Genomic DNA, 22,405 nt, shown 5'->3' on the forward strand with positions numbered 1-22,405 from the left:
GTGGGAATGAGACTGAAAGAAATCAACAACTGAGAGTCACCCTGACTTCTAAAACCACCATTCCTTCTCTCATACTCCTTCAAACACCTTACCGCACCCAAACTCTCCTGTCCCCCCATGGGGATAAAAAAATAGTTCTAGACAAAGTCTTGGTTCTCCGCCTTAGAAAAAACACACTCCCTCTGCAAGGCCTAGAAGAAACCTCCAAAGCTCTAATGTCAGACACCTGCCGGAAAGAAGCCAATTAAAATAACATTGCCAGTTTAAATGACAAAACCTTCAAAGACTCAATCTCATTCTCACACCTCCTTGTTAACATGGAATAACCACTGGATCTTCTATCAACAAATTCATCACATCTGGAGACGACACCTGAAATGGCCAAAACGAAGCTACCAAAAGAACCTCCACCTGCTCTCTTCTCACTTTCACTCCTAACCTCTGACGCATGGAAAATGGAGGAAACGCATAACTGCGTCCCAACCTCTAACTCTGTAGAAACGCATCCACCACCTTGGCATCTGGATCCAGCTTCCAACTGAAGAACGCCAGAATCCGTGCATTCATCTTGCTCGCAAACAGATCTACCTTGAATGGACAACAAATCTACTCTAAAGGGTTTAAGGCCTCTCTGTCCACCATCCAACATCAGGACTGGAGTCAGTGTCTGTAATAACCAGAAGTACAGTATTCTCTTAATGGTTGGAATGTTTGGTTTTTAAATGCTGGAGGCAGTAGCTGCTGTGAGTGTGGTCTACCATGCCTCCAAGTGTGAGTTTATCCTTGAATAAACATGTCTTGACTTACTGTTGTCCCGTCGTGCTTAAGATGGGTGAGAGTCAACCCAAAATAAGAGGTCTTGTTCAAAATAGAAAATTGCTTATAGTTTGTTATATTCTGTCGTGACGTTAAAAAAGCAATCACTGCAAATTTAAAATCCCAATAAAGTCATTGTATTTTCATACAGAGTTCACAGAACGTCTGATTACTCTCCTATGAACAACAAAAAATGTCTGCACTGCGTGATTCACGTTCTTTTGCTGGCACTGAAGACACAAGTTTTGGTTAAACCTTTTAATTCAGATTGTCGTCCTGCTAACGTAGACTCACGTGCCTTGTCCTTACACATATCAAAACGGACCTTTTCTAGACCTCTGGTGGGCTGGGGGCGACTCCCCCCGCATGGACGCCCCCCTCAAGTGGCTGCGCAGCGCCTTGGGACTACTGATACTCTTTACGGTGAACTGCCCCTCGCACAGTCTCCTGGGGTTACCCTATAGTTGTGATTTGAGGGAGGTGGTGCCCTCAGCTGTCGCCTGCCCCAGGTCAGAGAATAATCCGTCTAAACACAACTCCCCCCACTGGAGCAGCAAGCAGTACCCGAGGCGATCGGCAGCAGAGGGGTCCCGCCTCTTCCCCCGGTTATCATTAGCAGAGATTACCCTAAACACTTGCTTCTTGACTTGTCTTCTCCCTGCAGGCATTGGAGAGGGCGGCTGTCAATCAAGCGGCTCCCCTGCCCGGCTCAGCCCCGTGCAGCAGCCAGGAGACCAGCCTGAGAAGGGAGCCAGGGAGCGATGGAGGGGGAGATGCAGCAGCAGGCGGAGGAGGGGCCCTGCCTCCAGAAGATTTACAGGCAGAGGAGCCCCTACAGCCTCCTCAAAACCTTCCCCTGCAAGAGGGCCCAGGGAAGGAGGTATGATAGACCCACCATGGTACCCATGCCCCACTTGGGATGCTCATCAGGACGGCATGAGGAGCAGCAGCGGCACTTTCAGCATCACCCAAGCTCCTCCATCAGCAGCAACAGTGCGCATCAGCAGTACCAGGCAGCGCACAGCTCCTGTCAGAATGGGCCCATCAGGGCGGCCGCATACACCGCCTCTTCCTCCCATTGCCAGCAGAGGAGCGGGCACCCGGGCGCCCCCAGCAGGTTGAGCCAGCCGCCAGCCAGGGACGGCTCCCTGGAGCTCAGTGCAGGTAGCCACTCTTTCACTTCACACTGCCAGGGCTCACGGCCACGGCTGAGTGCACAGATCCTCAGCTGTACCCCGAGTGACTGCTAAGGAGGGCGCGCGAGGGATGGGGTGACGTGAGGTGTGGAAGGATTACTAGAGGGTCGTGTGCGTGGGGCGGAGAGTTCTGCTTCTTTAACAGTCGGAGGGCCGACTAACAGGAAACAGATGGCATCCAAGTTCACAGTACTCTCTGTTAAATAAGCTATGATTTGGTGAACCTGTGTGCCAGAGCATACTATTAACTCCTGATGCGTGTGTGGGTGAGAGAGGGAGTTGTAAAAATACTTATAATTCCGATTGATAAAAACAATGTAATCATAAATAATGCATTGAAATCATTCAATAACGTGTAAACATTTCACCCTATTCGCATCCAGCTTTATTTAGGAATGTACATGCCTGGCTGTCTTAAGATATGTGTTTATTAGGCATACCTGTCTGGAATGCCATCTTAAAAATATTCGGCGTTTTTATCTAAAGACTTTATAGTTTAACAGTAATTTGCACTTGGTTCGTGTTTACAGTTTAGTTTCCACAATCGACTAATAATTATGGCTTAATGTGTTTTTCTTGTGGGGATTTTCAGTGTATTAGGAAAGATGTATGCTCTGTTTAGCCTCATCTTTCATTTTCTGTGTCACAATAAAGACAAGACCTGTTAAAAAGTTGTGAGGAAAAGAAGAGAAAACAAATCAAAATGCAAATAAAATAACGCCACCAAGTTTAGATTTTAAATTTAAAAAACCTAAAATACTGTCAGCAGATATCTCCAGTGATAGACGCACAAGAAACAGCATTATATTGTTTACAATCGAACCGAAATGTATTTTTGTTGCAATCTATATAAACGTTATCACAATACATAGAGAATTCGAAAACTGAAACATGTTACTCTTTTAACATATAAAGTGAGATATTAAGGATATGGAATGAATTTTCCTGTCTGTACGGGCTAGGTAGAGTTAACCGTCCAACATCGTGATTGGCAACTGGAATTTGGCACTATGAAATGGGGAAATTGCATCTTTAAGCAGCACGCAATCATAAACGAATTATAATAAATCCTATATAATTGCAGAGGTCATTCTCCTTAATGAGATTTTATTAACCTGGCTGTCATGCTTTTCAGCCGGGCAGATATTTTATCTTCTTCAACTGATAAAAGTGTCAGCCCTACACCGCCATATAAATATTCATAAATCTACACATCTGTGGCAGCCTATCAGCGTCACCCGTTTGGACATTAAAAGCATTCTAATTACTTTCTGTCTAGCGGAGATGAAATGCTGCCTGCTATACTGTGTGCTTGGCAGACGTGATTGCTTTTGTTTGCCATCAGAAACAGCGGCATCCTTTGCGATCTGCTGTGGGCCCAGGAAATATCCAGAGTTTGAGTGAGCAGGATAAATAGTGCCAAGCGCCATCTGGATATGAGAGCACCAGTCATCAGCCGTGACATTCTGGACCATTGATTTATGAACAGAGATATTATCCTGCTTGGGTACCCAAGTGGCCATATATGTGCAGATATATGACTACACAGTGTATTGAATGGTATGATGGATGCATTTTCTAGATGTGAGCTGCTTCTTCTGTCTTTAAGCACCAATAATCGTACTTGCTTCAAAGTGCTGTTGCAATTATTTTGTGAAGGCCTATGCATATAAAAGAATGCATACCTTTATTTTCATATATTATTTACCTGCATTTTTAGAAAGCGTCTGCGCTATTTACCTCGATTTAAGAAAAACCTTCACATTAGTTAGGTTTTAATGTCATTTTAAATTGTAACAATCTCTCATTATGACCACATAAAATCACTGCACATTGTGGTTATTATGAAACAATTTAATACAGTTTTAAACTTTGAGGGTTCAGACAATAAATAGCTTTAGTATACTTACCATAGGAATCTAGGGTACCCTTACGCTGTGTTCGTTCTGATGTTAATATTAACACTGCATTTGCTTCTGAAAGCAGAATGGGTAAACAGTTAAGTGCTCAACCTGACATCATCAAATTGCTCTTTTGCTTTTTCGATAAGTCTTGTCAAAAGTTTAGAAAGGGATCGGTCAGACACAAGTGGACTGTCCTTTGAATGACTCCCACTTTTGGAAATCACCATCTTGTGCATGGATTCCCCCAGGTGTTTGCCTGCTGTTGCTGAACCTGTTTTTGTTAGCCTTAGGGCTCCGATCAGTTTACTGTACTCCTGCTAACCAGTGGCGAATTGCTTGTACTCTTCTTTTAAACAAGGTACAATTGACATATTTCTAATTGGTACATTTAATTTCCTTACAGGGACCTAGTATTGGGTAGTACGTGTACCCAAGACCTGTAAACGAAAAGCTACTATTGAGCTGCAGCACTGATTGTGCCACGAAAGTAGCACTATAAACATTTTTTCCAGTCCAGTCCCTGCTGCCTGGGTGTGCAATTTAAAACTGCCATTTCGACCTGGCAAAGTAAACCCTTTGCCAGGGCTGAACATTCCTGTTTAATATTTATAAGTCACCCCTAAGGTAGGCTCTAAAATCTATAGGACAGGATGTATGCTATTCAAAAAGTAGGAAATGCGTATTTAATGTTTTACATGTCCTGGAAGTGAAAAATCTTCAAAGTCATTTTTCACTGTTGCAAGGCTGGCTTTCCCGTAGGAAACTGTAGGCTACACTATAACATCTTATATTGCTTAAGTTCTGCTAGTAAAACAATTTAATGACTCATTTTAATAGTAATTTAAAATGCAACTTAATGGTTAAGTCAGATTTTATATTACTATTTTACAAATGGCAATATTTCCTGCCTTAGGCAAATGGGCCTTTCCGCCAGTGTCCACTGCCAGCTGAATACTGATGGCTGCCCTGAGTTAGATGTAGATTGCTTCCAGTAAGTGAACAAAGAAGTTGGGTGCGAAGAGGTGTGTCCTAATCCCCTATTGGGGCCATTTAAGTCCTGGATCTTTGGCTGGTGTTAGAGTATACTCCTCTGTTCAGACTGTGGAAGCTGGGACTTACAGACTTTGTGCCAACTTTTCCTCCAGAGAATCAGTTGGAGACCCAGACTGTGATCAAGCAGATGCAGTTGATGTCAAATCGCTAGTTCCTCATCGTTGACCATACTCGGACCCCGCTCACCAGCAACCGACCTTCGCCAAGCCTTCCTTCAGATCCAGCTTGTAGCTTACCGTGCTGATGACTCGTTGAAGAACACCTTTTCTTTGGGAAAATGTCTAAGTCTGAAGCTTTCCGTCAGGATGAACTTCGTCCCTGTATCAAATGGCAATCCATGGTAGTCAGCTTTAACTTATGACTTTGACCCAGTCTAGCACGACCAGACAACTGCGGTTGGCATTCTGCATTTTATGGCGCCATTTTTACTTCAGGCTTTAAAAACCATATTTCAGGTTCTACTCGTTTTGATGCCCTTTTATTTATTAAAATGTACTCTATTTTTCTAAATTGATTTGGGATTTTTCTTGTGTGTTGTTTCCACTTTATTACTATATGAGCATTGCATAAATACTTTACACACTGCCTCAAAGTGAAATCTGATTGCTTTCTTACATGCCATAGAGAGTTAAGCACATGTTTATTGTGGGAGCTTAGTGGTTCACTGTAAGGAATTGGGGTATTGGTTGAGGGGGTGGAAGCTCCACACAGGCAACAAACACAGTCCTTGTCAGGGTGAACCACAATTATCACCAAATTAACCTGTGGTTAGCCCTCTGGGCTGTCAGTCAGGCCTAACTTAGAGGCAATTTTTAAAGTATTTATGCAGCATAAAAACAGTAATAAAGTAAAAACACAACACCAGAATGGTCCCAAACTGCAGGCTTTGCCATAGTTGCTGTAGTGAGAAGTGTAGATCTCACATTGACGGTCATCACTGGTGGTCACTGTAGCATGAAAAGTCAGGTTCACCGGAGTTTTGAGTTGGTGGGCATTGCAAGCTGCAGAGTTTCATCACAAATAGGCCCGTTTGTGGTCATGAAGAACCCAAAACTTCAGGAGTGAGGTCACCTGCCTTGTCCAGAGCAGAGAGTATTGTGTCTTCTCGCAGTTAGATCCCACTGGAGATAGAGGACAGACAGGGCCCTACAACTGCAACTGACCACTCTAGCAACGGGGAATAGGAAAGCTCAGGAAGCTGAGAAAAGGACCACTTATAGAAAACAGACTGGCTATAGAGGAGAAGAAAACGTCCACTGTTGAAGTGAATCGGAAGGACAGGAGCTGAAATCCAGGAGAGTTACAGAGTCCAGTGAAGATGATAGCAGTGATTCAGAGATTCTTAGAGGATGTAAAAAGGGTCACATGCCCAAAGACTGTGTGCTTAGTTTTGCAGTGGGGGATGACATTGACAAGTTGTTGGAGGCCTATGAGGTGGCCATACATATACACAGAGTTCCACATGAGTACTGGGGGGCTAGTTTCTGCAAGTATACGCCCAATTCAGGGAGGGTTACCTTAATGGCCCTGGGTAAAGCTAACAGGGATCAAGTATAATCCCATGAAGAGAGCCCTAGATGTTAAGTATGGTCTAGCCCCAGAGAATTACCCCTTGAAGTTTAGGGATAGTCAGCAGATGTCCTGAGTAGATTTTGTATAATTCTTCAAAAGTAGATTTTGTAGAATTCTTCAAAAAGACACTAGACGGTTGGGTAAAGGGCAGCAATGTGAGTAACTATGATCGGCTGTACAACCTATTTTTGAGAAATTACATATTTAGTAATTGCTTTACAGATTTGCACCAACACCTGATTAATTCAAAGCTCACTGTGCCCAGTGAGCCTGAGAAGGAAGCTGACCTCAGGATCAGTACCAGAGTGTCAAAGAATGTGCTTGGTGGGGGGGGGTGTTTCTGTCAGAAAAACAGGAGTTTGGCCCCAAAAAGTGTTTTCAGGGGAAGGAATCCAAGTCCGATCCTGACCAGAAGGGTGGTTATAAGGGGAAGAAGTGCCCGGGATACTTCTGACCCAAGTATGAATTATGTGCACTTTACTGTGGATTCCAACTGCCCCACAGCAGGTCCCCCCCACCCACCGGCAAGCCTACCCCAGTAATGGCCAGGGTAGTACTGGGGGAGCAGGTTGCCCCAGTCAGTTCTGAGGGGAGTGCCGAGCTTACTCTAGTGTCTCTAGGTGTAAAGGAGTTGGTGCCTAGGGTGTACATGCCTGACAATGCTAAAAAGTAGATGGGATGGATCACTGTCAATGGGTAAAGGGTGGAGACTCTGAGAGACACAGCAGCCAGTATGACTATTGTTAGGTGCCATCTGGTATCCTCTGAGCAGATAGTCCCTGATGTAGTCCAATAGGTTGGGATAGCAAACAACTAGGTGAATCACTATCCATTGGCCCAAGTGTATTAGGCTGGCCTGGTTTGTAGTGGGTACCAAAGGTACTTACACCTTATACCAGGACCGGTTATCCCTTATTAGTGAAATGTAGTCAGTGTCTAGAAGCCAGGCTCTCTAGGGGTAGTGTGGATGAGCATCCAAGGCTTAACTAGGAGACATGCAGAGCTCATGCAGTAACACTGTAGTAACACAGTGCTCACACACATGAAAGAAAATACTCAGTGTTACAAAAATAAAGGTACTTTATTTTGGTGACACAAATGCCAAAAATACCATAGAGACTATACTCCCTTAGAAGGTACATAATACACAAATTATATACACTAGTATGCAGAATTAGCTGTACAAACAGTTAGAAAACCTTCGCAAATAGTGAAACTCAACAATAGTTACAAACAGGCCTAGGGAGAACACAAACCATATACTAAAATAGTGGACTGCGAAAGTGAGTTTCCCACCTAGGCAAGTGTAGTGTGTAGAAGAGCGCTGGGAGTATTAGAAAACACCAAAGGTAAGTAAAAGAACCCACCCCAGAGCCCAGGAAAGCAGGAGTAAATCACAGTAACGTCCCTAGAACACACAAAAACACTAGAAAGAAGATTATGCAAGAACCAGAAGAGACTGCAAGGCACCAACGATGGATTCCTGGACCTGAAGACCTGTGGAAGAAGGGGACCAAGCCCAAGAAGCACTGAATAGTCCAGGGAGAAAATGAGCCCCTGCTAACCCGGATGAAGGTGCAAAAGAAGAACCACCGGTGAAGAACAACAGTCAGTACTGCACTCAAGAAAACAGATGCAGGTTCCTGGTTGATGCAGATGATGTCCCACGCTGGATGGATGATTGCAGTCTTGTTTGCATCGCTGGATTCTGCCAACAAGCCTTGGCACACGCAAAGCTCGTGGTTAGTGGAAAATGCCGCTGCCCGGGACCAGGAGGGACCTGGTGGTCTCTACCCAGGAGTGGGAGTTAGAGGGGGCTCTCAGCAACTCAGAGAGCCCTCAGAAGACCAGGCAGCATGCACAGGTGTCCCACAGCACAGGGACAAAGAAGGTGCAAAAGGAGGCCCATGAAGCACTCCACAAAGGGATTCCACGCCGCCGGAGAACCACGCAGGAGACTATGCATCGAGGGAAGGGGTGCTGGGAGCTAGAGCTGCCCTGTGCATGAAGAATTTTGTGGAAGGATGCCAACAAGCCTTGGCAACTGCAAAACACACGGTGCACAGGGGTACTGCCTTGCTTGGGGCGGTAAGCTTTTACCTCCTTCAAAGTTGGATGTCTGGACTGTCGGGACCACTTCACTCCATCACCCGTGTTGCTGGATCCACGCACTTCTTCAGGAGAGGGGACACAAGCTCCCAGTCGTCACTGCAGAGGGGTGTCTGCTGAAGCAGGGAAGTGACTCCTTCACTTTAAGGGAGATTCCTTCGTTGTTCTGGTGCAGGCTGAAGACAGGCAGTCCTCAGTTGATGCCAGACCTGGAAACAGTTGCAGTTGCTGGCAGGAGCTGAAGATACAATGTTGCAGAAGTCATCTTTGCGTCTTTGTTGCAGTTTATAGAGTTCCCTGGAGGGTCCAGATGCGGTTCCGTCAGTAAGAAGGTGAAGTAAAGGATGCAGAGGATTCCTGCTGGAGTCTTGCAATCCAACTCTAAAGAACCACCCAAGAAAGAGACCCTAAATAGCCCTGAAAGGGGGATTGGTCAACTACACAGGTAAGCACCTATCAGAGGAGGGCTCTGACATCACCTGCTGGCACTGGCCACTGAGATGCCCCCCTTGGAATCCAAGATGGCAAAACCCAGGGATGCTCTGGACGCCCTTAGGGTGGTGATGGACATGGGAGTTGTCACTCCCCTTTCCTTTGTCCAGTTTTGGGCCAGAGCAGGGTCTGGGGTCCCGGAACCGGTGTAGACTGGATTATGCAAGGAGGGCACCATATGTGCCCTTCAAAGCATTTTCAGAGGCTCTGGGAGGCTACCCTCCCATGCCAGTAACACCTATTTCCAAAGGGAGAGAGTGAAACACCCCTCTCCCATTGGAAATACTTTGTTCTGCCTTCCTGGGCTCGAGCTGCCTGAGCAACAGGAGTGCAGAAACCTGCCTGTGAGGTGGCAGCAGTTGGGGCTGCCTGGAAAACCTCAGAAGGCTGTAATCACAGTACTGGGAGTCCTCTAAGGAGCCCCCAGAGTGTATGGAATCATACAACCAATGCTTGCAAAAGCTTTGGGGGTATGATTCCAACATGTTTAATACCAAACATGGCTATATTCAGAGTTACCATTGCAAATCTGTACATAGGTAGTAATGGCGTCCCCGCACTCACGGAGTCCGGGAAAATGGTCCTGGACATTGTGGGGGCACCTCTGCTGGTGCAGTGGTGCCCTCACACACAGGTACTCTGCATCCAGCCTTCAGGGTTGGAAGGCGTGACATATGGGGGACTTGTAAGTGACCTGGTACAGTGTAAATGGCAGTGAAAGGATGCATGCACCATTTCACACAGGCTGCAATGGCAGTCCTGTAGAAGCCTTTCCATGGGCTCCCCATGGGTGGCAAAAGAAATGCTGCAGCCCATTGGGATCTCCTGGAACCCCAAAGCCCTGCGTACCTAAGTACTATATACCAGGGACTTATAAGGGGTGACCAGTATGCTAATTTCGGGTGAAATACTGGGTTACAAGTATACAGTAACAAAATTTAGAGGAGGGAGAGCATAAGCACTGGGGTCCTGGTTAGCAGGATCCCAGTGACACAGTAAAACACACTGACATCAGTCAGAAATTGGGGGTAACATGCCAAAAAGAGGGTACTTTCCTACATCTAGTTCCCTTTGAAATGGGGGAGGGGGTCTCAGGTTCTTTAAAGATAGCAATGAGTCCAGCCAAACCTGTTGACTGTTTGGGAATGACCTAGAGCACACTATCTGGAGAGAGGTGGAACTCGGGTCTCACTTGAAGAAGATGGGGTTGCCCGACTGTCTTTGCCTGACCACACGTTCCATGGCAGCCCCTCATGGAAGTTGGGAGGAACTGGAGCTTGAAAAAGTGGCCCAGGTGCCTGCCAAGGAGAAGAAGGGCAAGGGATATGGGCAACCCACCTCAGAATTCCTCACAGTTGGTAGGAGGCCGGAAGGAGGATGACACCCCAGAACTGACAGGAGAAGACATTGTTGCCCTAGGAAACCTACCTGAGATATTTGGGGCCAAACTGAGGGACCCAAAGCACAGCAAAGTTCTGCAAAGTTCTACAAAGCACAGAGGAAGTACCCTAGTCTTCAAGGCCTGGGGCAGGCATCTGGTCACACTTCTAGTGATCACCTGATTTACTGTGTGAATGGTCTCCTGTGTAGGGAGCCTAAGGTCCTGAGTCTGGATCAGTCCCTATAATGGTGATCCCCCAGTGCTACTGCACCTTTCTACTTGATGTTCCCCTGGCATGTGGGATGTGTGTAGGGTAACCTACAAGGTCTCCACACCATACCAGCCCCAGGGCAATGGGCTTTTTGAGAGATTAAACAAGACCCTGAAAGGCAGGATTATGGGCCCATCAAACCCCTTGAGGTATAATTGGAATGTCTTCTTGCCATGCCTACTATTTCCATACAAAGAAGTGCCTCAGAAGGGAGTAGAGTTCGGACCCTATGAACTTCTGCTTCGCCACTTTGTGTGTGGACCCCTTATCTTCTGAGGGATGGGTTGGAGCAAGCTCCCAAGAAACACCTTCAAGATGTAGTGAGCTACATGTTGGACCTCCGGTTTCAGGTGAAGCACTTCTGGAAAAAGGTCACTGAGAGCCTGATGGCCAGCCAGGAAGTCATGAAACACTGGTATGTCCAGAGGACTACTCTGCTAGAGTATCAGCCTGGCAAAAAGTTGTGGGTGATGAAGCCAGTGGGGGCTGCTGACTTTAAAAGTGGTGGGCTAAATTAATATTTATACTTTTATGAAATCTTACCTTGATGATCTTTGGGGATTCAGCATACGTTCACTTCAGCCATTAGACTCCGTGTCCTGAGGTAATCCTGCCGCCTCACAGAGTCATGCTGCCTACCTGTTGATATGTTTTCTGGCCAGGGGAAAATAAACCTGAGCTCTCGAGCCAATCCAAGAACCTCTCTCCTGCTGCTTGTAATAATAAACAGCATAACAGCAGTGCTTGGATTGGCTGGGGCAGGCAGACCCAACGCTCCATTGAAGACCAATGGGGCTGTGCCATTGCTGATGTAGCTCCATGGTAGCCTTCAGAGTGGAAGCCGGATCTGCGCATGTCAGGTTGGTCACAGCAAAAATACTGGCCAGTATGACATGCACAACTCCATCAACAACCTCCGCTGCTTATCCTACTCACCCACGTCTTTCACCACCGTAGCCCAGCCCCAAAAGAAGGAAAAATGAATGGAGGTACGGAGCAGTTTAAATGAAATGCTACACTAAGGAGCATGGAAGGTAGCCAACTCCACTCCACCTCTGTGAAGGAACCACCACTGGTAAAGCGAACCATATGATGTAAAATAGCAGAAAGAGGAGGTCTCCTACCTGATGGGCCTCAACACATTTAGGAACTCTTTAAGGGTCATACATGTGAACCACCTCAAGTCCCATTTTTAAAGGTCTGAAGTCACCATACTCTTAGTGACAAATGGTGTGGAGTAGAAGAGTAATCCAGAACTCCTGTCTTCCAAGGAGCAAGATGGACCAGTGGACTGAGTTGTCCCCTCCCCCACCATGACCCCAGAGCAGCAGAAGGGCCATTGCCACCTGCATGGGCAGTTTGGTTCTTTATTCTCACTTAGCCCAGGACTTACAGATTCATGTAGCCACAACATAGACACAGGGGAAAGCATGCCTGTCAAGAATAAAATGTACAGATTGGCTGAGTAAGTGTGAGCTAGCTTCGAGGATGAGGTGGTTAAAATTTAGTATTTGGGTTGATTGAGCCCTTCTGTAGTCCCTGGTCAAGTCAAGTGGCACTGGTACCCACGGCTGCCCCACCAAGCACCACCTCAGAGCTTAGATACTGTGTGGATTACAGGGGCATAAATTCAGTCACCAAGACTGATGTTCACCCTATTCCCAGAGCGGATGAACTCACTGATCAGTTAGGAGCTGCCAAGCACCTCTTTATTTGCAAACGAACAGACAACAAGCATTTGCAATGAAATGGGTCTCACGTTTGTTTTAGTTAAAGCTGTTAGCATTGTAAATTCCTAACTGGAACTTTTTCTTGGCACATAAATAGAAAATGAAAAGTAAAACAGTTGACATAAGCAAGTCAATTCAAAGCATCACGGCCGCCATGAGCATGAACACAAGAGTTATTGGTTCCCTGCATGAATGTCTAGAAAGGATTGTGGCTGGGATGAAAGGCAAACCGAAACCAGAGGAGGTGACATCACATGCTGTACCAGGAGGAACCGTGACGTAGTGTGATGGCCAACAAAATTGTTCACATAGTGAAATCGCCTGGGAGGGAACTCAGCACACAAAGGAGGGACTTTTCACAAAATGCACCAATAAAGATGAAGCACTTAAGACAAGCAAAACAAAGAATGAATAGCAAGAGTGGGCGTGGCTAAAAGCCCACAGAGAGATTACAACAGGCCAGAGCGCAGGCGAGCTCGACCCTAGAAAGGAATGGAATCACTTTTGCTAAGCAGACATGGCCTGTTACATGTATGAAGTAAAGTATTTGACTAACCAAAATCTGTCATGACTCTAGCTTGCTTTTCAGAAACTAAACAGCAGCCTTTTTATGATTCGTACACCCTATGCAGTACCACAGAGCTGCTGTAGAATAAACAAGGATTTACCATGCAGTGGGTCTCGCATTTGCTCAAGTTAGAGCTATTAGCATTGTAAACTTCTAACAGGATTTTTCTTGCCGCATAAACTGAAAATGAAAAGTAAAACAGTTTCACATAAGTGAGCCGACGGCCACAAGCGTGAAGAAGGCACACAAAAGGAAATAGAAGTTTGCTCGCAGTCAAATGTATCGGCAAAAGTGCAATTATCCATGTAACCGGCAAAAGTGCAATTATCCATGTAACAGGGTGGATGTTATACAAACCGCTCAACAACTGCCCATCGAGATTGCGCTGAGTAGGAAAGAAAAAGAAAAAGTAGTCCAGTAGTAATGCAGAAAACACAGAGCCTTGTATGTTTTCAGTAGTTTACCAGTGCTCTCGGGGAGGGCTAAACACCATAAAAGGCACGACGTATGCATGCCTTTCACTAATGAAATCAAGCAAATATTAAAAGGCAAGCCCACGAAACAACTAAACTAATGGGCCTGTTCAAAAGCCCATAGAGAGATTCCAACAGGGGCCAGATCACTTGTGCTCTTGACCCTAAGAAAAGTACCATGTGTGGGCAGGAGGAGCTCACCATAGCCCTGCTGGGTGAATAAATGCCCATTTCTCCCATTAAAAAGAAGAAAATCAAATTTGCACAGTTGGGAAAAGAAAACAAAAATGGAAGGTGTGGACGTGCACCCAGCTGACATTTGACTTACACAGGGCCAAGAGAGTTAACAAAAGTCTTATTAACTTACTGGGAATGGCAACATGATGTGTACCCAAAACCCTTTGGTTTCTAAAGCTTTCATTTATGGGTGTCATATTGCCCTCTTCCCCCCTTGACAAAGGAGATTGAACTGCAATAAAAAGCAAACAGGGAAGATGTAACCATGTCTGCCAGCATGAATTAATCATTGGCAATGCCAATCAGTCTCATATACCTTTATATACAAGCAAGACCCATTCGTATTGCTAAAACTTGTTTATAGTAGTCAGTCAAAATCGATGTCATAGCTTCCACATTTGAGCTACAGTTTATCTAGTGACTTTTAAGTGGCACTTTAAGACATCAAACTGGTTTGTGCAATGCTTCATTCATTGCAGGAAGACTGACAAATCAAACAACGGTGAAACCAAAAAGCTGCTATGGGTAGGTCAAAGACAGAAAGAAACAAATAGGAGGAAGACTACTGAAACTGACATGAAGCCATTCAGTCATGAGCAAGAATTGGCTCTGTGGAACATGGTATAAGATGCTGTCTCCCAACAGACAAGTGCTAAGAAGCTAAAGGGAGTGGGACAGAGTGTTCAGGTGACTATTGGGGAGCAGGGGTTATGCGTAGTGATGATAGAGCTTGGAGGCAGTACTTCTGGTCCACAGGTGCTTCTTTTTCCCTTGTGTGTGATTGAAATGGATCTGGAAAATGGGAAAACGGCTTTTAACACACAGACATCACAGCACAATGCCCTTACCACACATTCAATACCACACATTGCCTTTACCACACATTCAATACCACACATTGCCTTTACCACGCATCTATCACCAAGCATTTCCTTAACCTCTTATATTTTTACCACACATATGCCTTTATTACCCATGCCTTTACAATTAAATGATAAGTATAGATAAGGTAAGAGCGTGTGTGTATGTGTGTATCTAGCTCGCTCTCTGTCTCTCTCTCTCTCTCTCTCTCTATATATATATATATATATATATATATATATATATATATATATATATATATTTTCCAACACTCCTTCAAATAACAGGAGACCCAGGACACCTCCAAGGTGCAAATCAATTTATTTCAGCACACAAATCCAACGCGTTTCGCCATGAGTAAGGCTGTTGCCGAAACGCGTTGGATTTGTGTGCTGAAATAAATTGATGTGCACCTTGGAGGTGTCCTGGGTCTCCTGTTATTTGAAGGAGTGTTGGAAAATTTATGAGGGCCTCTCGGAGCCCACCCAGGACCGCTGTGTGGAGTTCCTGCAGTCCGAGACTTTTTTTATGTGAATATATATATATATATATATATATATATATATATATATATATATATATATATATATATATATATATATATATATATAAATTAATGTGTGTGTGTCATTAACTATACTCACCTTGTATTCTAAAGGCATGTGTGGTAAAGGTATAAACATGGTAAAGGTTTGTATGGTAAAGGTATATGTGTGGTAAAGGCATTGCGTTGTAATGGATGCAGTGGTCTATGTCCACATCCAGGAGGGAAGACTTAAGTCATGGACCACAATAGCAGCATGTTCCTTCCTTGGGTAGCTGGAGGGCTCCCTGGGTAGGAAGATTTGCACACTGTGTTAGTCCTTTATGCGTAGAGAGGGCGTATGCCCCGTTTCTGGGCATATTACCTTGTGCCTGATTTACTTTGGTAAACCTACACTTTTTTGAAGTTTACAATTGTTTGCTATTCACAAAGTAGTGTCTTTGTGACTGCAGAGTCTCCGAACACGTTTTTTATGGGTAAGTGTAAGTTTAACTTTGCAAATCAGGCCCTGCATCTTTCCTTCTTGAAAGAATAAATGTTTCTTTGGATTCCTGATTTATTGGATACACTCAAAAATACTATTTTATAGGCAGCCCTGACATATAGTGTGTGAGCAATTTTTATAATGCTGGGCAAGCACATAACTGGGTCTTGCAGAATCAACCAGCTCAGTTTTGCTGAGCTGCCTATGCTGCTGACCAGTTCCTGCAGAGATGTGTGGAAAAAGCCACAGGGCTTGTCTTACCCTAGTGCACTTGATGTGTTAAAAGGACTGGTCATCCACAATAAATTCTAAGCAAAATATAAATGATGAAAGCTGCTTTGTGATCAGTCACTTCCAGGGAATTTTTGGAATGGGCCTGCTTCTTTTCTTGGCCAGACGAGTGCACAGACAACATGCACACAACTAACATGTACAGACACTCATGAACACACAAGCTGGCCCACGGGCATCTCATGCATCATATGTAACGCTTACCTTACACATTTGGTAAAGGCGTTTTCCATTTTTCTGTGACTATGAAGCTGTAACCTGTGTTTGGATTCGGCTCAGGGACACACCCTCTCGGCTCGCCGCATATAAGTCCGCCTAAGCCCTTCGTCTGAGCCCTTCTCTGCTCACGAAGGCATCCTAGAATTACTTTATTACCATTTTATCATAACCTTAGAATTAGCTTTAAGCTTTTCTGCTTTCTTGGTGTAGTAACCATTGCATGTGCCATCACTCTAACCAATATTTGTTACCTCTGCTAGGTCATTTCGTTAGCACACCTTCATAAACTCACTCTTTCTGGGAGCAATAGCCAGAGTTCCTTGTTGTTTTTTTTTGTTTAATCAGTAACACACAATCAGCTCAAAACAAGCTGCGGTGCACAATCTTTAGCTCAGGAGTAAAGCACTCTTTTTTAAAAATAAGAATATAGGAGTGCTTGTTTAACATGAACAGTGCTTCTCTTCAGTATCTTAGTTACGCGTCCTGTTACACCTATGCATGTCATTTGCCTATGTGCATGAACACATGAAAGAGTACATTTTGTTGACACTGTAGGATTTTCTTTTTGTTAAGTTAACTGTGCTGTCCCAAAGCAGTAGCATCTGACAATATAATAAATAACCTACAAACCTTTGAGCAGGTTAACGTAAAGTAATTTGAAAATTCTTTCCTATAAGCCCTGATTTTTTTTGGGGGGGAACATTCTCAAGACCAAAAATCGCATTCACCTTTCTTACTCATCATTGTTGCAGCTAATACAATAAAACTGTTGCTGATAATCAATCTTTAACAGCCCCTTACAATGTTAATTTTCCTAATATATTCACTACTTTACTCGGTCTGAGTAAACGTTCCCTTTAGCAATTACATCAGTTGCTAAATCAGTTTCTTGCTTTTTTCAGTAAAGTAGAGTGTGTCTGCATCTAGGACGAGGATGTAACTTTAAATGGCTACAGTTCTATATCCTGTGGTGCGCCGGAAATCTTAGCCCCCTCCCACCACCTGCAAGATATGATGAAGGGGGCCCTACAAAACATCTTTCTTCCATGTGGTTCCCTAATTCCTCCCTTCATGAGTCATCATGGAGTCGAGCTATCACATAGATTACAGAAACCCACAGGCCCTGTGTTTAGTTGACAGGGTTAATCTTCATGAGGAACAGAGGTTACAAGCTCACATCTCACACATAGGCTGATATCAGAGCCTTACACACTCCATGTCTAACAGTTTTAGTGTATGGTGCTTGGCATCAAAACCATGGGTGCTCGTGTGAGTATGCCCATGTACCACCCATGGGATGCCTCCTTGACGTGAAACAGCACGAAAGCACAATTTGCAATTGTTAGAAATGGGGTCTTTCGTTGGCAGTCAGGTTACCCCCTGTCCAAGAAAGGGTCCTCACTCTAGTCAGGGTAAGTCACACACAATCCAAATTATCCTGTGCCCACCCTCTGGTAGCTTGGCACTGAGCAGTCAGGCTTAACTTAGAAGGCAATGTGTAAAGTATTTGTGTAATAAATCATACAATAACACCATATAGCACCACAAAAATACACCACACAGTGTTTAGAAAAATATATAATATTTATCTGGATAAATGCAGGTCAAAACGATTAAAATGCAATAAGTATATGTTGAGATATCACTGAAAAGTGATATAAAGTGTCTTAAGTCTTTTAAAAACAAACAAAGTCTCTTTCAAGCACAAAGTACCTGGTTCACGTGAAAAATCTCCGCAAAGAACCGCAGAGGAGGAGATGCGTGGAAACAAAGGGGTGTGCTTCAATTTCTCGTGCCGCACACGGCGATGCGTCGTTTAGTTTTCACGCAGAGACGGCTGTGCATCGAAGTCCGGCACTCAGTTGTGGATCCTCTTCGGATTGCAGGGTTTTCAGACGCCCTGGGGACGATGCGTGGATTTCCGGCACTGGCAGGATGAAGTCACAGGAGCTGCATCGATCCAGTGGACGTTGCGTCAAATTTACCTTGCCTGGTTCGTGTGAAAAATCTCCGCAAAGAACCACAGAGGAGGAGATGCGTGGAAACAAAGGGGTGTGCTTCGATTTCTCGATTTCTTAGACTAAATTTGATTCATTTTAAGGTAGCCTTTCCCAAGCAGTGTATTTGGCAAAAAGATTTACCACCCTGTCCTTGCAATGCCAGCTCAAAGCAAAGCACTTCTCATTTTTTTCTCTTTTGCTCTCTTCATGCCTCCCCTAGAAATACCTTCATTTTACCTATTTTACGCACATTAAGACCAATCCACTATAAGGAAGCTTTGATATATTTTCAGAAATTACTAAATGACAAAATTTGTTTTCAGGTTTTACATTTTATTAGATCATCCATTGCTATTAGGAACCGGTATTAATATTCCTGTAATTTATTAATCTCATTTCATGCTGATCTTTAAATCCTATTTTTATGTGCAAAATGTTATACCCTATATATGTGGTTTAGGATAGTTTTATTCCAGAGGAAGAAAGGTTTTTATCATACTTTAGGGTATTTAAACAGTTTTTAGTATTCTATTGCACGAAACTAGTAAACGATTTGATAAGAACATTGGAATATCTGTGAAAGAGGAATTTGGATAAGATTATTCTGCCCTCTTTTTTTGGTAACATATGTAAGATGTGTTTTACTTTTTTTTCTGTCTGCTTGTTCTTTCGGAAATCTGATCTTAATTTGTACTTTTATGGTAATTGCCGAATAAAGTTCTTTGACTGACTGTTGAGATATCACTGAGAAGTGATATAAAGTGTCTTAAGTCTTTTAAAAACAAACAAAGTCTCTTTCAAGCACAAAGTACCTGGTTTGCGTGAAAAATCTCCGCAAAGAACTGCAGAGGAGGAGATGCGTGGAAACAAAGGGGTGTGCTTCAATTTCTCGGGCCGCACACGGCGATGCGTCGTTTAGTTTTCACGCAGAGACGGCTGTGCATCGAAGTCCGGCACTCAGTTGTGGATCCTCTTCGGATTGCAGGGTTTTCAGACGCCCTGGGGACGATGCGTGGATTTCCGGCACTGGCAGGAGGAAGTCACAGGAGCTGCATCGATCCAGTGGACGTTGCGTCAAATTTTCTACTGCACGGCAGGCGCTGCATGGATTCCTCTCTGGAAGTCGGGCTGCGTCGTTCCGGCTCAGCTGTGCGTCGATCCAGTGAGGCCGTGTGCTGAATTTTCAGACGCTATGCTGGCGCTGCATCGATCTTCTCGTTGCAAAGTCGGGCTGCGTCGTTCTGGTTCGGCGTGCAGTGAAATTTTCAATGCGGTACAGGCTGTGCATCGTTTCTGGCAGGCTGTGCATCGAATTTCACCACACAAGGAGTCCTTCTTGTAGAGATTAAGTCTTTTTGGTCCTGAGTCTTCAGGGAACAGGAGGCTATCTCTATCCAAGCCCTTGGAGAGCACTTCTTCACCACAGCCAGAGAGCAGCAAGGCAGCAGGACAACAGCAAGGCAGCAGTCCTTTGCAGAAAGCAGACAAGTGAGTCCTTTGAGCAGCCATGCAGGTCATCTTGGCAGGATGCAGGTTCTGGTTCAGGTTCTCTTCTCCAGGAAGTGTCTGAGTTGGTAGGGGCAGAGGCTCTGTTTAAATACCCAAATGTGCCTTTGAAGTGGGGGAGACTTCAAAGAGTGGCTTAGAAGTGCACAAGGTCCCCTTTCAGTTCAATCCTGTCTGCCAGGGTGCCAGTAGGGGGTGTGGCAGTCCTTTGTGTGAGGGCAGGCTACTGTTCTTTGACATGCAAGTGTCAGGCCCTCCACCCTCCCAGCCCAGGAAGACCCATTCAAAATGCAGATGTATGCAAGCGAGGCTGAGTATCCTGTGTTTGGGGTGTGTCTGAGTGAATGCACAAGGGAGCTGTCAACTGAACTCAGCCAGACGGTGATTGAAAGGCACAGAAGGATTTAAGTGCAGAGAATTGCTCACTTTCTAAAAGTGGCATTTCTAAAATAGTAATGTTAAATCCAACTTCACCAGCCAGCAGGATTTTTTATCACCATTCTGGCCATGCTAAATATGGCCTTCCTACTTCTTTCAGATCAGCATCTACCACTCAAACCATGTATGAGGGCAGCCCCAATGTTAGCCTATGAAGGGAGCAGGCCTCACAGCAGTGCATAAATGAATTTAGGAGTTTTACACTACCAGGACATGTAAACTACACAGGTACATGTCCTGCCTATTGGCTACACAGCACCCTGCCCTATGGGTTACCTAGGGCATACATTAGGAGTGACTTATATGTAGCAAAAGGGGAGTTTAAGGCTTGGCAAGTACTTTTAAATGCCAAGTTGAAGTGGACTACTTATGTGGGTGGCACAATCAGTGCTGTAAGCCCACTAGTAGCATTTAATCTACAGGCCCTGGCACATGTAGTGCACTTTACTGGGGACTTAGAGGTAGATTAAATAAGCCAATTGGATGTGAACCAACGTTACCATGTTTGAAGGGAGAGAGCATATGCACTTTAGCACTGTGTAGCAGTGGTAAAGTGTGCAGAGTCCTAAAACCAACAAAAACAGTGTCCAAAAAGTGGAGGGAGGCAGGCAAAAAGTTAGTGGTGACTACGCTAAGGCTGTCAGTTCTAACAGCAATACTTTAAGGACTACAGTAAATACTATATCACCACTTTGCCCCAGTTTGCGTCACTATGTACTGACACACAGTCTTGGTAAAAGTGGCCCCTTATCTTTACTTACAAGTTGCCTAGAATAATCCCCATTATTTCTCTGCCCCCAAATTGCCTTTATGGGGCCCATTGGCATTAACATGCCACTCGTAATCTAGACAACAGTGTTATTGAAAATGCAAGACTTTATTTCACCCCTCTCCCTGATGCTGTCAGCTACATAGCAAGGTCAACAGTGGCCATAGTACAAGCAAGGAAAAGCCCTTTTTCATCCTCTTTTTCAGCAGTGAATAAAAGCCATGTTGTGGCGCTGTTGAGCCACACGCCCGAGCCCCCTCTCACAATGCATCTGCTGCACTAATTATACATACACCATGCTGTCTCTCCTCCCTGTGTCTGTATTTTTTCATCTCTCTCTCTCTCTCTCTCTCTCTCACACACACACACACACACACACACACACACGAGTGCACCTTTTTGGCAGTCTGAATGTTGGCACTACCTTTCAAGCTGATGATCTGGCCGCACCAGGCTATCTAAAAGACCACTCCAACTGTGCTTTTGCTCTCTACTGTCTCCGTACTGTCCTGCTACTCTATCATCTAATTTTTCCTTACTCTAGTTGTCTTTTCATTCTCCCTTGTCTCACCCTCTCTCGCTTCTGCTCTTGATTTCTCTCGTTCCCCATCCCTCGGCACACATTTATATACACATAACTTTTTCTCACCTTTCTCTTTATAACCTGTCTCTTTTTAACCCCTTCCTCTGCCACTTCACATTCTCCCTTCTCCACTCCACTCTTGAATCTTTCTTTCTGTGCTCACTTTCACATACGAACACAGGGAAACCTTCCCATCGGTCCACCAGCAACATATGTTACACTTTACAACTTCGTTTCTTTCTGCTGGGTAAGGTTACCTCACTAGAAGTTCTCAAACAGCAGTCTCCAGTTAAAATGAAACAGTTGTGTTGGGCCTGCCATGCTATTACGGCTGCGGAAGCCTGACCACCCCCCACCCCTGCAACATATGGACTGCATGGTCTGCTTTAGCCAAATCAGCCCGAAGCTGCACCTATATACTAATATATTAGGTATCTAAAGGCTGACTGTACAGGGTAACTTCCCTAGATCACTCATCCTCCCATTCAACCTATTGTGCTGACTTTGCAGTCAGTTTAATACTGTAATGCAGATACCTTCTAATAATGTTGCTTGACTGAAACATCCCAATGACTCACCCTCTATCCCACTCTTATCTCACAGCACCACTTTGTGGTACGTGTCGGTTATTTGAACTCAGGCCAGGATTTCAGCCATCTGGGACCTTTCCCATGATCTGGCTTGGGAAAGGTAGGTTTCTAAATCTAAATCTCTACCCTGGAACTACCCCCAAGAAGACTGTTCAGGTGAAACTGCAACACAGCTCCTTTAGGTCTTCAATCTCGATCGAAGCTCTACCTCATACGGGTATTCTGTCAGAGTCAAACATTCTAATGAATGACATTGCAAGGACTTAGTTCTGGCTATCCTTATAATACTCTCTTCCTGAGCAGTACAAAAATAGCATT

The 22,405-nt window shown here is 44.7% G+C and overlaps 1 protein-coding gene across 2 annotated transcripts in view; it reads left to right on the forward strand.

Moving 5' to 3' along the window:
* Positions 1-1,487: 1,487 nt before the first annotated feature.
* Positions 1,488-22,405, forward strand: part of BEND4 (BEN domain containing 4) — a 408,036-nt gene continuing 387,118 nt past the window's right edge. Inside the window, exon 1 of one of the 2 annotated variants that reach the window (XM_069201803.1) lies at positions 1,488-1,980. In XM_069201803.1, the coding sequence (XP_069057904.1) occupies positions 1,578-1,980 (403 nt within the window). In that variant the 5' untranslated portion in view covers positions 1,488-1,577. The remainder of the gene's footprint in view (positions 1,981-22,405) is intronic. The other variant, XM_069201800.1, reaches the window with a different exon arrangement.

The sequence above is a fragment of the Pleurodeles waltl genome, chromosome 1_2 (assembly GCF_031143425.1).
Source record: "Pleurodeles waltl isolate 20211129_DDA chromosome 1_2, aPleWal1.hap1.20221129, whole genome shotgun sequence".
NCBI classification, from domain to species: domain Eukaryota; kingdom Metazoa; phylum Chordata; class Amphibia; order Caudata; family Salamandridae; genus Pleurodeles; species Pleurodeles waltl.